General features: G+C 36.0%; 2 protein-coding genes across 9 annotated transcripts in view; one reads left to right on the top strand and one right to left on the bottom strand.

Moving 5' to 3' along the window:
- Nucleotides 1–12810, bottom strand: part of Ssp3 (short spindle 3) — a 53479-nt gene extending 40669 nt beyond the window's left edge. The window contains exons 1-12 of one of the 6 annotated variants that reach the window (XM_076438490.1): nucleotides 12571–12810; nucleotides 11654–11877; nucleotides 10834–11472; nucleotides 10088–10764; nucleotides 8903–9657; nucleotides 8163–8643; nucleotides 7908–8090; nucleotides 7601–7852; nucleotides 6976–7416; nucleotides 6175–6284; nucleotides 5923–6046; nucleotides 1203–1366 (exon numbers count right to left, since the gene is read on the bottom strand). In XM_076438490.1, coding sequence (XP_076294605.1) covers nucleotides 1203–1366; nucleotides 5923–6046; nucleotides 6175–6284; nucleotides 6976–7416; nucleotides 7601–7852; nucleotides 7908–8090; nucleotides 8163–8643; nucleotides 8903–9657; nucleotides 10088–10764; nucleotides 10834–11472; nucleotides 11654–11864 — 4037 coding nt within the window. In that variant the 5' untranslated portion in view covers nucleotides 11865–11877; nucleotides 12571–12810. Of the gene's footprint in view, nucleotides 1–1202; nucleotides 1367–5922; nucleotides 6047–6174; nucleotides 6285–6975; nucleotides 7417–7600; nucleotides 7853–7907; nucleotides 8091–8162; nucleotides 8644–8902; nucleotides 9658–10087; nucleotides 11473–11653; nucleotides 11878–12149; nucleotides 12389–12422; nucleotides 12508–12570 lie in introns of those variants that run through there. The other 5 variants (XR_013010476.1, XM_076438487.1, XM_076438491.1 and 2 more) reach the window with 5 other exon arrangements.
- Nucleotides 12811–13791: 981 nt separating this feature from the next.
- LOC143215896 (ubiquitin-conjugating enzyme E2 N) lies at nucleotides 13792–16497 on the top strand. 3 transcript variants are annotated; one of them, XM_076438501.1, is made up of 3 exons: nucleotides 13792–14283; nucleotides 15296–15556; nucleotides 16105–16497. In XM_076438501.1, exons 2-3 carry the CDS (start codon nucleotides 15312–15314, stop codon nucleotides 16313–16315), a joined length of 456 nt encoding a protein of 151 aa, XP_076294616.1. In that variant the 5' UTR covers nucleotides 13792–14283; nucleotides 15296–15311; the 3' UTR covers nucleotides 16316–16497. The 3 variants fall into 3 exon arrangements, with proteins under 3 accessions (XP_076294616.1, XP_076294618.1, XP_076294617.1); XM_076438503.1 differs by lacking the exon at nucleotides 13792–14283 and adding an exon at nucleotides 14416–14434; XM_076438502.1 differs by lacking the exon at nucleotides 13792–14283 and adding an exon at nucleotides 15113–15223.
- Nucleotides 16498–16694: the final 197 nt, after the last annotated feature.

Here is a 16694-nt window from a genome sequence, read left to right as displayed (position 1 = left end):
GTTCTTTTGCAATTAAAAACGTCATAATCAATGCTATGTAATCGAAGCATGTAATTCAGGCCGTTATAATAAAATTTAGCCTAGCGGCGGCCTCTGGCAGGAATCGGTCTAAATCGCAAAGGGTAAATAATAAATAAAAATATGATGATAGAAGTAAATTTAGTGGTACATAATGTACAAGTAAACACATTGGAAAAATTAGGTTGCACGTTCCGTAAACATTTTGACGTTTCGTTCGGAACGATGCGCAACCGTCGAAAAACGGTGGTCACGAGAACGAGAAAATAATTCGACGCAACTAAAAAAGGATTAACAGTCGCGTTGGGGGGTCCCAGAGGAGGAAGTTGACCCAGGTGCGACGCGTCTTCCTGGCGAAGGTCGGATATCTCTCGGAGGATGCAAAGAAAACAGCTTGCAACTTGTCACTTTCCCGTGACTCGCGTATTAAGTTCAGCTCGTACGACAGAGCCGTCATGTTTTCCTACGGGGGTGGTCCGTGCGCGTCAAAGTGTTATACATACATAGATTGCTCTTGTTGTCGGCTTCGAACACAAAGAAAAAACGCGTCCGGTTCTGTTCGAGCAACAAGCAAACGGAAGTATCAACGATCATGATTTTCTCGTTGAAATTTAGCTTTGTTCCGAGCTGACATTTTCGTGTCGCACAATTAGTTTAGAGCAGTGTTTCGAAACGTGAGGTCCACGCCCCACGGGAGGGCAACTTGATTGCCAACCCCTTGCCGTACGTTAACAAGTCAGACTCGTCATGAAGATTTTAACATAGTCTAACAGATATGAATGTTATGCCTTTCTTTTCAGATGAAATAAGAAATAAAATTTGATTTGTTTGTAATCAGTATTTAAGCATTCAAATAAACGTAGCCCTTGAAAAAATTGTATAAATTTTCTTTACCCTTCTTCCTTCTACTTTACCCTCTATAAATATCTATAAAAATAAAGAAGTGTCGGGGCAGGGGTATATCGTTACGGTTTTATGCAGTTCTCCCGGTATCTAATTTAAAAGAAGAGCATTTGTGAGATCTACCCTTTTATATGAAACGCCACTTTAAATAACTCCCACGACCGAGAAAAGGAATTGCATCGGTGTCTAAAGTATGATTGACACTAAAGGCAGACACTGAATTTTTATGGTCTCGTAACACGGAAACATCAAGATCTATCGGACGCTAAAGGTGTACTCACCCGGCAACATCTTGGACCCGCGTCTGTAATAGCGATTTCTCGAACGGTTCCTCCGGGATCAGACTGCACAGCAATTGCATCAGGCTATTTGCTACGATTCCGCTTCCAGTCGAATTACTGGACACTTCTTGTACCTGAAGTTGATCGTCCAGTTTCGTCAATGTCTGTGAACAAACGGGGTCCGTCATTCTTACACTTTTTCCAATGAACAAACTCCCTATTTTCTAATTTCCAGCGGAATTTCTTGCCAACATTTTAACATAACTAGACTGCGGATTACATATTATGCACAATAAATGTGTCTGTATTAATTCTAAGACTAACAATAAGACACAGGAGATTTTTTTCTTTTCTTTTTTTTCTTTAGATACCAACATGGCGATTCATCTTTAAACAGGCATAACTTTTGAACCAGTTAATTCCTAACGTTAAAACTTGGATTTTTGGCACTTTCTCGTCAAAATCGACGGGATTGTATTTAAAAAGTCTGTTTTACAGTTAGTTGTCTTATTTTTTTGGTTAAAAGCAAATATAAATTACAAGAAAATTTGAATAATATTTAATAGAATTAGTAAACACAAAATTGTCGAAAATAAGTAGCAATCAAGGACCTGTCCTTTGAAGTAAATTTCAAATGAAACACTTAAGATAGTAGAAGGGAATCGTTGGAAAGAAATTTGAAAAATAATTCGGTGTGCGTTAAGCGGTTAAGCAGAATTTAGTTGTATCATTGGATTTTTAAGGTACATTATGAAGGTCCACTTAAGGGTTAAAAAGGCATATCGTATGTTTGAGAGCTATTCCGTGAAACTGATTCCCCCAAAATTGTATTGTCGTCTCGAGCAAGCAGCTACCAGTCGGGTGGTCGCATATCTTCGAACCTAAATATCACTCGGATGCTGGCGAAGACGAATTCCTGGCATGTTGAGTCATTGATATCAGTCTCTTCTGGACTGGACGATCAACGGTGCATGCATACAGGCGACATTTAAAATGCTAAATTAGAGGTAACGAGTCGGAAGGTTCCGATAAGAATTCTGAGGAATATGGCCCCTAAGCGTCCGGACTTCGATAGGTCCTTCGTGGAACACTTAACTGCTCACGTTTCTCCGTATTCGTTTAAATTTTAGGACGAAAATGCCTCCTCGAACCCGTTAACTTGCCCACGGAATTTGTTGCTCGTTTCACTTGATTTACCTGTTAACTCGAAACTTTTTTCACTCAATTTTCAATTCATTTCTATCTACACTACAACAACGCTGTACATACCAAGTTTACGTAAAATTATAAACAATATTTAATACTCGTATAGCTCGACTTAATCATTAACTCATTCTTATTGTTAGATTTTAACTTACTTATCCTTTCTGCGACAATGCTGTATCGAGTTTTTGTAAATTTTCAAGGAATATATGTTACTCGTGTGACTTGATTTAGTTATTAACTCAACAATGTTTTTGCTAGATTTTTAACTTACTTATCGTTGCGACAAAGCTGCAACGAGTTTTCGTGAATTTTTAAGCAATATTTGTTACTTGTATGTAGCGATGGGATATCTGAATCACTTCGAATCGCTTCGATTCAATATTTACGACAAAAAATTCGAATCACTTGCAACATAATTCGAAGGTTAGAACTCTTGGAACTCTTGGACGTCTTGAAAATCTTGAAAGCCTTAAAACTTTGGAAGGTTTGTAAAAATTGAAACTCTTGAAATGTTACATCTATCACGAAACAATGATAAGGGAAGCCGGAAGGGTGTATTTGATTTGCAAAAGGATGAATTTCGAGTGAAAAATAAACGAATAAACGAATCCAATAAACGAATCTACATCGTTTGTTTTCGATCCTTTGCATCGCTAGTCGAGCAGATTAACGGGGAGATTTTTCCATTTTCTGTGCGAGCGATCAGGCCAGTCCCGAATCATCAAATTTGTCTACGCCTTCGCGAAACCCGTATGGATGCACCGACGGAACATTGAATAAAAGGGGCAAGATCGTGAGGGGAACCAGCGATCTTGAACGATTTACGGGAAACTGTAAATTTGTTTCGTCAACGGACGAGATTGAAAAGCATTACATGCTGGACCCTACAGGACGATCGATTCCTTTGCGCAATGGCCCAAATTGTGATTCCTGCTGGTTTCTATAATATGTAGTGGCACAAGTCGTATTTGCTTGAAACGTTTGCCTTTGATCCTGCTATCAAACTGCACGATTTACGGCAATAACTTCAACGAAATGAAATGAAAAGACGCGATACTCGATTTGATTATTTTCCTGTCCATTTCCAGCCGGAAACATTGCTTTCAGGGTAACATTTTTTCGAAAAAGCCCATCTAATAATGAAGCACGCGAGATATGTCGTCTGTAGCATCGCACGAACGCGAACGGTATTGCGTCGCGGTCGCGGGATAACACGTCCGTGTCCGTGGCACCGCGCAAACGACATTGCGTCGCGTGATAACACGTCTCTGATCTGTACAAAGAGTATCGGCGTCGCGATATAACACGTCCGGGGGATCGAAGTGGTTAAGTAGTAATCGAAACCCATGAAATGAAACTTGGTTATTGAAATTGACGCGGGATTCGTGAGTATACATATGTATGTATATTGAACTTGATACCATCCCTACATATGTATAATCCCTAGTCAGAAGATACTCTATTTTTTTATTTATTATTTACTAATTATGTAACGAACTTCGACACTTAAGAGCAATTGGGAACTCTTAGACGTTTAGCGAATCTCTAATAAAATGCGATAATCCACTGAAAAGATAGTCGTCTCGAACTTTCGTCCGCTACTGTAGTTATGCTTGACAGAATAGAAAATAGGAATGTTGCAGCAGCGTTTCGGAGGGATAACGAAAAGCTCGCTCGTCGCAGATGAAATATGAGGAACAGTCGAATTCTGGAAGCTGTGGACTGCGGAGAGGTCGTTGAAAAAGCACCGATAAGAGGACGAGACAAAAGATTAGGTCGGGTCCTCGAAACGGAGCTTGATGGAACCGGCAACAGAAGTACCCACGCACATTCTGCATGGAATACACGCTCCTTTCACCGTATAACCCGATTCCCATGCACTAGTGTGCGGGTGTCGGCATGCGCGCCTCGAACCTGTGTGCGTGTGCGTGGGTGACGTCACTAAAAGCTCTCTCGCCGCTAATGCATTTGTGGAGGGAGATTCCCGGGGGAGGAACAGGAGAAGGAACGGCGCGGCGCGGCGCCAGTGCCGTATCTACGAAGCGTGAAAAATCGATCTCGAAATCATGCCGGTGAATCGCGGACCGATTACGATTACGATTACGACGGATCATCGAACGAAACGATCGACTTCGAACCTACCTATTGCAGACGCGCGACGCGATGGTCCGAGCAAGTTTATCAAAATTGTACAAAATTCTATTGTACAGAATTTTAAATTTTATATTCGAGCCTTTTCTCAACATTTTCATAAGCCATAAGGAAATAGGTTTGAGAAAATGGCTGTTACGCGCTTCTAATTCTAATTCAAGATATTTGGCTCAAGTTTTTTCAGCAAATTGAATTTTTAAAGACACATATAATTGTAGATATTAAAAAAATGTTGTTGAATTCCTCTTATTTTTCAACCGTTTAAAGATATGTAACCCCATAATGTTAGACTCGAATCGAACAAGAGATATGTATAGCGTGTTCCAGTTATGTGATTCACACTGTATACGCAGAGTGCAGAGTGCAGAGTGTACTATTTACAACCGAAATTCTTCGATGGATTCCAACAACCAGCTTACGGACTCGTGCTCGGAGAAAGAGTTAAATACTCGAAGAGAGCCGGCTTCAGAGTAAAGGGGGCAAGCTGAAGCCAGCCCTAAGACTTTTAATCCTTATTTTGACAAGTCGGACAGGACAGGTATGATGGTCTTTGCGTTCGTTTATTTACCAACCTCGAAATGAGCTCGAAAAACGAGCAAATCGACAGGGAATCCGCTCACGCGTCACTGACGCGTAAAGTCCCCGTTTTCCAGCGCCAGTGTTCGACATTGTTCGAATAGAATTTTATTTCAAGCATAAATTCGTTATTCAAATATTTATCATTCGAGTTTTTAAAACTACTTTTAACATTTTCCTTAATCCAGTAAAATCATGTAGTATTAAAATAAATGCTTTTATATAATTCCCGTTTTTATTAACTGCTTCTTAATAATATAAATAATATAAATAATAGTCATTAGCGCTATGACGGTTTCATTTACAGACCTAGTTTCCCAGAATAGAATTTAATTATGTCAGTTAATTAGAGTATGCTTCATTTGTTTTACATAATCAATTCATGCAGCAAAAGGATATCCATAGGAGAGTGATTATGTTAGTGTTAGAAGTTTAGAAGCTGTAAATATTAGAACTTGAAAATAGTGAAAATAAGTTGTTTAAGCTAAAGACGTTTTCCTATTTATTTAAAATTTCATAAGGTAAAGTAAGAGAATTAGGTACAGTTTAATTGAATTAATGTTAAGTTGACTGTTGGCATATGTTTACTATTAAATAGTAGTAAATTCTAAATTTATACTTATCACGAGGGAGCTATTCGAAAACATATACTATCCACTATCCACATTACCAATTTTAAAACATACTAGTGAAATTGTGAAAACATAAAAAGAATTTCAGTGCATATCAAATTAAATAAAACCTTTTCAAAATTTATCGTGAAAATTAACAATGTGGTTAAACATACCTCTAAATGTTGAAGCAGAAGATCCAAGATGACCAGAATTTTGTTGCTGGACACAACCACTTCAATGTTGGCATCATTCCCGCCGACACTAAGCTTATACACGCGACAAACAGAAACGATGCTCCTGAAACATAAAATAAGACTCTTTGAAATTGGTATTTAGAAAGAAATAACACATACTGTGGAAAGTTAAAAATCAAATAAGGTACAATTACAAAATTAAAATCTATGGAAATAATACATTTTACTTACTTATTTGGTAAATTATGAGATACATTTTGCATTTGCAGTCCCAAGTTCAACAGACTTGTTAGAACATCATATCCATTTAAACCTCTAAATGCATTTTGATCAAGCGGGCACTGAAACATTATATTAAAAATATACACTTACGATTAGTAGAAGGTAAACCATTTTCGTCGATGCATATTAAACGGTATTTTAGCTTTTAACATTTATGAACTATTTTAGTGTGTTTGAACTTTTTAAAGAGAACAGATGAGTTAACTTGTCATTCGACATTTTTCTTCATTTGTCAAGATTTGAAGAAATGCAAACATTTATTTACGATTAATAACAAAATTACTATAATTATAATAGACTAATAAAATTATAATATATATATATAGAAAATCACATATATATATAGACTTATATATAATTATAGACCTATACAACGAGTAGTAACTATTAAACTAGTAATTTTAATTGTGACAAAAAAATCTTATCATGGATCAATTAAACATTTACTTTACTGTTACTTCAACTTATCTTATTAATTACACAGTACTTAATTCTGTTTTTGTCTTTTGTGAAATAGTCAGTAAAAATGAGTACATATGTACTTGCTTTTTTTGATAAAAGGTAACAGATCGAATACATCGAATACTCTATACTCTATACTCTATACTCTATACTCTATACTCTATACTCTATACTCTATACTCTATACTCTATGTAATATCATCTTTCTTTTTATTGTACTTTAGTTTCCGTAAACAGTAAACAATCAAACATTTTATTAAGTCGGTACGCTTTAAAATAGAGACTTACCGATTTCGAAAAGGCTCTTGTTATTTCGCCTAGACAACGTTCCAAAGCAGCAATGGCGACGCTGGACCACGCCGTTTTCGAATGATTATTGTATAACCGATCCAATTCCTTTAAATTTCGACGGAACTTAGCTTTGTTCGTTGACTCGGTCGATTGATTTACATCGGTCTTATGATTGTCTTCCCACTCTTTGCCACGTAAGAGCATACGTTGTTTCATTTTCCTGCACCGCCGTTTCAAAGCTTTCTGTTTCTCTTTCGCAGCTTTAATTTCATTCGAATTATTGTTATCGATAACTGAGATCGGCAAATCACGTATTTGCAATATGTTAAACCGTTGCAGCTCATCTCGAGATGGTTCTCGACCATCGTGTGTGCTTCGTACGGCCTCGATGTGCATCTTTCCTTTCAAATGACTTAGGAGATACACTTCATTCGGTATCTGTTAACGACAATATCGTAAATTTTTTTTAATCAGAAAAATGCCACAGGTAAGTTGGTAAAAAAGTCCCATAAACAAATAATGAAAAATAAAGAAATTTTCTAATTGGATTAGTAGTGGTTGGGTAGTGGGTAGTGGAATGGGTATATTTACTGTATAACGTGATTCGGTGAAAAATACTTACAACTGTTCCGCATAGAGAGCACTGTTTCTGGGCGGGATAGGATTTCAAAGTTGGTGGTACTTCCTCTGACCTTAAAATCGAAGATTCAACTGCTTTTTGCCGAATCTGTTCTATATTCTCAACGTGCCTCCTCGCAGACTCTTGTTGTTTCTGAGCTATTTTCTTCTGTAACTCTTCTTGATTCGCTAATTGAGCTGCATGAAGGGCCGATAAACGTTCTTCTCGATCCCTAGCTTTTTCTCTTGCGAGCTCCTACACATTTAATAATAATTAGCACCAATTTATAATATAGTAATCAATATATTACCTGTCGCTCTTTTTCTCTTTCTAGCTGCATTTTACCGACTCTTTCTTCACGTTCACGACGAGCTTGCTTCATTTTCTGTATACGCAGTTGCCTCTCAGCCTCTAAAGCTCGCCTGCGTTCCTCAGCTGCAGCTTCTTTAGCAGCCTTTTCTTCCTGTCGACGTTGTCGTTCCTCTTGGATTCCCTAAAAATCACATTATCATAAGCGAATAAATAACAATTCATTGAGAATATAATTTTATATCATATAGTGTACTTGTAGTCTCTCTTCTTGTTCCTGACACAACGCCATGAAATCGTGTCTTTTGTTCTGTGCTTCAAGTTCATTAATAAATGCAATCTCTTTCAATTTCGAGTCTTCGTCGTGAGCTTTCCTCACAATTTCTAATAGATGCTGCGTTCTATTTTCTTCTGCCCGTTTCAGCTTCATCTCCATTCGCACCCTCTTGTCTTCTATCAGCTGACTTTTGGCACTCTTAACGTCTTTCACCTTGTTTAACAATTCCCGTAATCTCTGTGATTTCTCCATCAACAACTTCTGACGCTTATGTTGCGCACAAGCCTGTTTCGCTTGGTATCTCCTCAGTGTCTCGGGTAATGACCTTTTTCTGGATGGGGATGAAAGCTTTTGATGCAATTCTAAAGCTCTACCAGGATGACGGGCTACTAACGCACGTAATTGTGCGAGCGTGTCTACACACTCAGCCCAAGACATTCCCTCTAATACATTCTCATACCTAGAACAATCCAAGTTAAATTCTATCCAAAAGAAAAGACATATTAAACGTAATGAATCTCTCTCATATACAGGATGGTTCCACCTACAGAGAAACTCACAACACCAAAGTATGCATCTCTCGAAACCATTCAACCTTATATAAACATTCTTCGCTATGGATAATGATAATAACGAAAATCGAGGTGGTAATATCTGGTAAACCACCCTGTACACACATATATATATATATATATATATGTGTATATGTGTATATGTACCTATCTTCTAAACTGACGTCATCAGGCACCGCAGTAGGAGACGTTGCTGGTTCATCCTCTATTTCAAGGACCATTTCACCATCTGTCTCGTCAGTTTCTGTGTCAACATCAGTTTCTGCACATCCTAACTCTAAAATTTGCCTACGTAACGAAGCTTCTTCATCCGACAACTGCTGCGATCGCTGAGAATCAGCTTCTTCTGTTTTTCTTTCCTCTTCCAAAATGATTCTCTCTCTTTCTGCTTGGGCAGCCATAAATTGTTGTATACGCTTTTCGAGCAGCTCTGCGTCGCTTTTAAATATAGCTGCAATCATCGATGTAGAATTTATTTCATTCAAATTAACGGTGTTTTTGAAAACCTCTTCTACCTTATCTTTAATGGTAAGGCTTGCGACCGACTCCCCTTTCACTTTTTCTACTTCGTTACTTATGTTTTTCCCTTCTTTTTCCGCAATACATTTCTTTTTCTGTTTGCCATTTCCATCTGGAGTCAAGCATTTCTTTTTACATTTTTCTGACGGACTTTCTATAGATAGAGCTGGTAAAGATGTAGCGGTACTCGGTTTGTGAAATCTTGTAGACATATTTAAATTATGAGTACTTCCTCTTCTGCAACGGCCTCTAACCGTTTGCCAACCATCATTCTCTTCTTTTGTCTTGACGGTAAGCGTTTGTTTTGTTAATACCTCTACCGAACCGTTTATGCTTATATCCTTACAGCTTTGATCCTTTTTCAGCGTACTTTGTTCCGAAATCTAATAAGAATACAACAGTTCATACCATTTACATTTTAACTGAAAGTAATTACTAAGTAATTACTAGACTGCGGATCTTTATACATTTATGATTTACAAAAATTTTCAAAGAATGCTGGAGTATTAAATTCAACAGAATTTAAAATTGCGTAAATACCCGCAGTCTAGTAATTACAAATTTTATAAAAATACTAATAAATATACAGCACAGATCTTTTATACAAAAAAAAAACTTTGTACCTGAATTACAACAAACTGGAGTGAAGTGGAAGTTCATTTTCTTTCTTAATGTGTTTAATAGATTGGAAATAATTTAACACAATTTTTAAATTTTTCTGATGGTTTTCCTTTTTTAAATTACACCTACTCATTTTTCTCATAAATGCATAAAATCCGCTGTCTACTAATAAAGTACAAAGTGATAAAATACCTTGTCATCGAAAGATTGAAATCGTTGCCTCACTATGACGGATGTTCCGGGTTTCATTTTGTTTGAAGTCGATATATATTTATCACTTAGCGTGGTTTTACTTCGAAAAAATTTCGGAGTTTCTGGGAGACCTGGTTGTTTCGTTTTAGTAACCTTCATTTGCGATACCGTAGAATATGCTGGTTTGTTAATATTAACTGATGATCCTTTGTTGGAATTATTGCAGGACATGTCCGACACAGTTTTTGTAACAACTTTAATATTTATATTATCACTCGCATTGGACTGTGTTTTTGGTTTTTGAGTGATTTTATTTGAAACTTTTGTAATACTCTGTACACTTTTATTCGTTGAGCTAATACTATTATTTTCTTTCACGATAGTATTGTTAGATTCTATTAATTTATTTTCAGGTGTTATATTCTCTATGCCAACAGCTCGAACACTTTTCCCTGTGCTTTGCTTCTTTACTTTTGCATTAATTTCATTTTTGCCAAGTCCTATATCATTCCTGGGACTTGTGGACTTAACTAATGGACTATTTTGAGCACTCAATTTATTATCCACACCGATAGATTTAGAATGTTCTTTCCCCGTCGATGTAAGATTATTTAATTGTATATTTTTATCATTCTGGATTATTTGTTCATTTTTCTCTAGTATTATATTAGAATCTGCTATTTTAGTAGAATTATTGTGTAATGTATTTTTAATTGGTTTCGAAACATTTTTGGTATCCAACTTACTTTTCAGATCACGTTGCGAATTATCGTTTGGCTTTTGATCCGTTCCAATGCTACCGCTTGTTTTCGAACATATTACATGTTTGACAAGAGTTTTATTTACTTTCATTGAGGTGAGTTTCTCTTTGATCAATGATTGACTTATTCCCTTATCTATTGGACTTTTACATTTTTCACTTAAAGTTGAATTATTTCTGGTGACATTACTTTTATTATCTTTTACCAATTTGTGTGCAGGCTCTCCTTTTATCTGGTTGACCTTATTATCTATAGAAATAGTAGTCTTACTTTCTGAAATAATTTGGTCAACGGGACTTCGACACACAGATTCGGTAGGGCTCATTCTTTGCAAAGGACTAGTGGATTTTGGAATCATCGTCGAATTCCAGATGCGACAAGGAGATGTTTTCCTAACTTCCCAGGCTAATGGAGTACGTCTCAGCGGAGGTGATGAATTTTCATATGCCCATTTCACTTTAAACCATTCGATCAAATTATGGAAATCTCTTGTATAGTTTTCTAAAACTAGTATCACTTCTTTGCATTCTGAAATATTTTCATCTTCTTCGCACGTTTGATAAATACCGTCAACAGCTCTTTGCAGATTACCAAATAAAAAAGCCCAGTATCTTGCCTGTAATTCTATCATAAAAACAAAGCAATTTAGCGTACATTCAAAATTGCATACACACACACACACACACACACACACACAAAACTTAAATACTAAAAATAATTATTTGTTCCCACTTTCTTGAAATTTGCCTGGAAAAATTCAAACTTACATGAACATCCCCGCAGTCTACTTATAACTTTAGCTTACCAGATTTTTTATCTCGACCAGTGGAAGCTGATCGTACTCTGGTGGTTGGTTTCATTGATCGTTTGGTTGTACTCGATTGTGATATTCTCGGCACACTAGGTGGTTTTCTAGTAACCTTCTCACTATTACTCGTTCCAACTGGTACATTAAAAGCTATCAAATTTCTAGCTGCCCGACCTTCCTCTTGTATTAGCAATCGCACGTCAGCCATTTTTAATAGCCTTCTATAAAATAGAAAAGTTTCATTACACTGTTTCCTTAGTAACTTGTTCAAAATATTCTTCTAAACTTTTACTTAGACTTCTAAATTAACGAGAAAATAATTTCATACATAATACACTGGCAACCAAACTTTCTAATAAGCCAAACGTTTTAAATGAAAGTTATATTTCATAAAAGATAACGAAATAAACGAACAATATCTATAAGTAAATAAATCAGTCACGTATGATAATGATTAGACAGCAGAGCTTTATGCACAATAAAAATTTTCTACCTGGATCACAACAAACTGCAGTGAATATGTTTAATAAATGAAAATAATGTAACAGTATTTTTAAATTCTTTTAATATTTTTACTGTCTTAAATTCTATAAAATCCGCTGTCTAATAATAACATTTGAATATTATTTTAGCAAAGTAACAGTTTATTTAATATTTTGTTTCACTTTTGAGGTTATACGGCTGTCATTAAATTATTAAATACTAAATACTACGAAATAAAGAACAGCAAACGTGTCTCCAAACAAATAAAACACTAATAACCTACTAAAAACTGTTAAATCATGTTGCTAACATTATCAGCAATAATCATTGAAACAATAATATATACATAAATTTGTATACACATTCTATGACATCACTCTATAAGTTGAAACACTATTTATATATTCAACAATAGCGATGTAGAAACTTACTTTTGTTATGATAATAATTACAAAATATCAAACAACGTTTGATTACAAATTGATTTTAAATCGCATAAACTTTGAAGTAACATTTCAGTAGCAGCAAGCAGTCAAGACATTTTCTGACAAATATCGTTTCTATCAGTTTCTATTTATATTCTATATTCTATATACTGCTATATACTGCTATATACATAAAGTTTTGCTGCAATTTGTTGGTTCCACTGACAGTGCCGCATTTGTGGCTGCCTGCCTGCTGCCTGCCGCTGCCAGTGGCTGCATTGAAAAGTGTAAAGTGTAAAATATAAATTTCCTTATATCTCGTCTGTGATAGTATCTCGTCTATGGCTAAGCGTCTGCTCTACCCTACCGTGCGCCTATAGGCTCCTATAGGAGCTGATCCAGGCTAAGATTTTTGTGGGGGCAGCACTATCAAGCACTATACTGGACAGTGTGTCCAGACAGGGGTAATCGAAAAGGAATCGGGGGGAATACAAGTACCCCCTCTCTGATGACCAGAGTAATATGTGACACGTTGCGCGACGAGAATAGAGTGAGGCAGAGTGAGGCGAATGGAAGACACGTTGCGCGTGCGCGATAGGGACTGAACGGTGGAATAGGATAGGGGAAGGGGATAAGGTGGAGGGGGAAATGAGGTTGCCGGCAACCTCATCTGGCCACACTGATACTGGAGGCCACTGGAGGCAACTCAGACCAGACCCCGGGAGTGAGCACTCTCATATCCTCTCTGTTTATATACGTGCAGCATTGACACTAAATTATATAGTCATTGTGTTTTGCTAAATTTACATATACATATTATAAAAGTACTCGATTCTACATATATACCAGAGAGTTATTACCGATACTAAAAATTGGTCTTCTGAAACTTATATGATACATAAATATATATTTCTCTTTCCATTAAACATTTTCCGAATGTATTCATATATTTTGTCTTCATTTTTCCAAACTAATACTACGTACGCAATAGTTTAAATAATTTAGATATGTAAATAAAACACATTTTTCCTTGGTAACTACATAATTTATATATATAAGTATATATATATATTGTATATATACATTTATTATGCAGTCATACAATTAATTACGCATCTACTTACGCTAATAAACATTTCAAACTTCCAAGCAATACGTTCTCATAAATAGTAAAGTAAATTATAACTGGTTTACGATTTTTCTTTATACATAAAAGTTTCGTAGAGTATCATTGGTTACATAAACGACATTTCTCTGAGAACTGTATTCGCAATAAAATTAATCCGATTTTTGCATAAGAATGTTCCGGATAGTAACAGTGTATAATTGAATTTTGTTTCGAAGTTATCCAGTGTGTCGTACCACGGCAGTGAGAAGTGTTCCTCGAAGAAACTGTTAAATTGGTTTACGCAGTGAATTCACGTCCAGCGCCATCAACGCGTGATAAGATGAATCGCGAGAAGCGGTTGCGAGGACTGTAGCACACATTTACGTGGGGAAATTTAATTAACACTTCGTTAAGTGTCTCTTTGGGCTTGTATCATAGATTACAAATAGTTTTTTTAAAGTCGGCTGGGAAGCCGATCATCATAAGACGGTGACCGACTGCGAAAATAGGATTAAAAATCGATTTGGAGGTTTCCAGAAGAAAAGGCCACCAAGAGAGGCGGACGATCTGCCAGACTTTGCGGGGTGACGCGGGGAAATTTTCAGATAATCGTACGTATTTTACGGCTATACGTAAACCAATCTTTTCTCAACGTTCTTACACAACTGGGATTGTCTGCACAGTTGAGTTTTACGCGATACGTGACTACGTGCACGAATTCATTGTTTACGCATATGTAGAAGTCTTCGAGCAGCTTTGGAGGTTGGCAAAGATATTCAAGGAGAAACATTGTACATTTACGCTTTTTCCGTTCGATCCATTCAATGTTGTCACGTTCGTTACGATAACCCCTGGGTAGATTCGTCTTTGAACAATACGTTCTGTTGTTGTACACCGATACAAATTTCTCATTTTCAGTAGAGCTTTAAGTACGTAGCGTGACAAACTGTCAATTAACGGTGCACACATTGCCGGTCCTGTTGAAGACTTGTAGTATAAAACTTTCGATAATTCCATAGTGTACACTATGTTTATAAAAATAAAGTAAACCATTTTCTGATAACCTACATTTACTTTTGTTGGTCATTTATTAACTCATGCCTGTATCTTATGTGTACGTTTTATGCTATGCTACAAATTGACTAAAAAATTATCAGAATATCGATCAAATTTTGTACACGTGTTAGGAAATTTCTGCATTTATCTCTTTCACGTAACTGTTCCTTATATTATGCATTTAAGTTTCTGTGAGGTAGTCAATTTTATTTTATAATTTCACATATACGTGCTCTGAATAAAGTAATAAATTCTTTTGTATAAGAAAGCCTACATTTTTATGTTATTACTATCTTTCTCTCTCTCTCTCTCTCTCTCTCTCTCTCTCACTATATACTGAATATATATATTTATATGATTTATATTTTAGGAAAGCAGTTGCATATTCTTTCAAATTTATAGTATAACCTATTTAAAAAAGGAAACTATTTATCATAACTCATAAACAACGTGCTTTGGCAATGCAATGTATAGTAGATAATTGTATTTCAGTTTGTGCGTTCTTTATTTTAGATTGTATTTATTGATTGAAAAACAAGTTAGAGGAAGCAAAAAAACTTTTTTTAGGGGTTTTACATCAAACATGGCTGCTCTACCACGAAGGATTATCAAAGAAACACAGAGATTAATGCAAGAACCAGTTCCTGGTATCAGCGCTGTTCCAGACGATACAAATGCTAGGTATTTTCATGTAATAGTAACTGGACCCGAAGATTCGCCGTTCGAAGGTGGACTTTTTAAACTTGAGTTGTTCCTACCAGAAGACTATCCAATGTCTGCGCCTAAAGTTAGATTCATTACAAAAATTTATCATCCAAATATAGACAGGTATTTACTTATATGTTAATTTTTTATCGCTTTGTTTCTATCGTGATTGAAATAACTTTTCCGTAGATGTTATTGCTTTGTCGTTGGAAAACATCGATGAGATTAAGGGGGTAGACTCACGTTTCCAGGATTGCAAGGGTACGGGATGCGCCTTCTCAATTCTCGATAAAGCAAATTGAGAAGTTTAATATGTTACCAAGGGGTAATATTAAAATATTTAGAATGGTAGAGTGAAAAGTTTAACGTTACCAAAGGGTAGTATTGAAATATCTTGGGGTATTAATGGGGTTTTTCAATCGCCCTCAAAAATCCTATTTTTACATGTACGAGGCATAATTTGCATTATTAATAGAATTTCTAGCGCTTTCGACTACTGACAAACCCGATCGAGAGCATTATCAAGAAATGAGAAAACGCATCCCGAACCCTTGAAATCGTAGAAACAAGTCTACCCTCCTGTTAGATCGGTGTTCTTGGTTATGGAATTTTAAAAAGCGGAACTGAAATTTGTATATTTTTTGTTAAAAATGTTTATATTTGTTACATAGATTGGGCAGGATTTGTTTGGATATCCTCAAAGAGAAATGGAGTCCTGCTCTTCAAATTAGAACAGTTTTACTGTCGATACAAGCACTTTTAAGCGCGCCGAACCCAGACGATCCTTTGGCAAATGATGTTGCTGAACTCTGGAAAGTAAATGAAATTGAAGCAATACGTAATGCCAAAGAGTGGACTCGGAGATATGCTATGGACAACTGATCTCAGATCATCCATGATGCAAAGTGACATTACCCCTATTTTTCCGAGTTTACTGATCACATTACCCGCACCAGCTGCGTACCACCCTGCACCTATGTCCACAATTTTGCTATAAAAATAATAAAAGTTTTGTAAGAGTAAACAGAATGAAACTGTATTTTCTATATTGCGGGGAATACAAAGATGTTGTTTAGATTTATTCGCTGGTTCATCAGACATATTTGTAAAGAATCTTCTAACAATAAAATACATCGATTGTAAGAAGATTTCTATTTCTGCAAAAAAGGTATAATTTTAATGGATAATTACTTAATGTTAGTGTAAATTTGTGGGTTTTTACTTAAAATTATTCGTTTATAGCGAAACTAAGTGAATGTAG

This window comes from Lasioglossum baleicum, chromosome 14 (assembly GCF_051020765.1).
Source record: "Lasioglossum baleicum chromosome 14, iyLasBale1, whole genome shotgun sequence".
NCBI lineage: Eukaryota > Metazoa > Arthropoda > Insecta > Hymenoptera > Halictidae > Lasioglossum > Lasioglossum baleicum.
The sequence above is the reverse complement of the archived record's forward strand: the minus strand, read 5'-3'. Positions and strand labels throughout refer to the sequence as shown.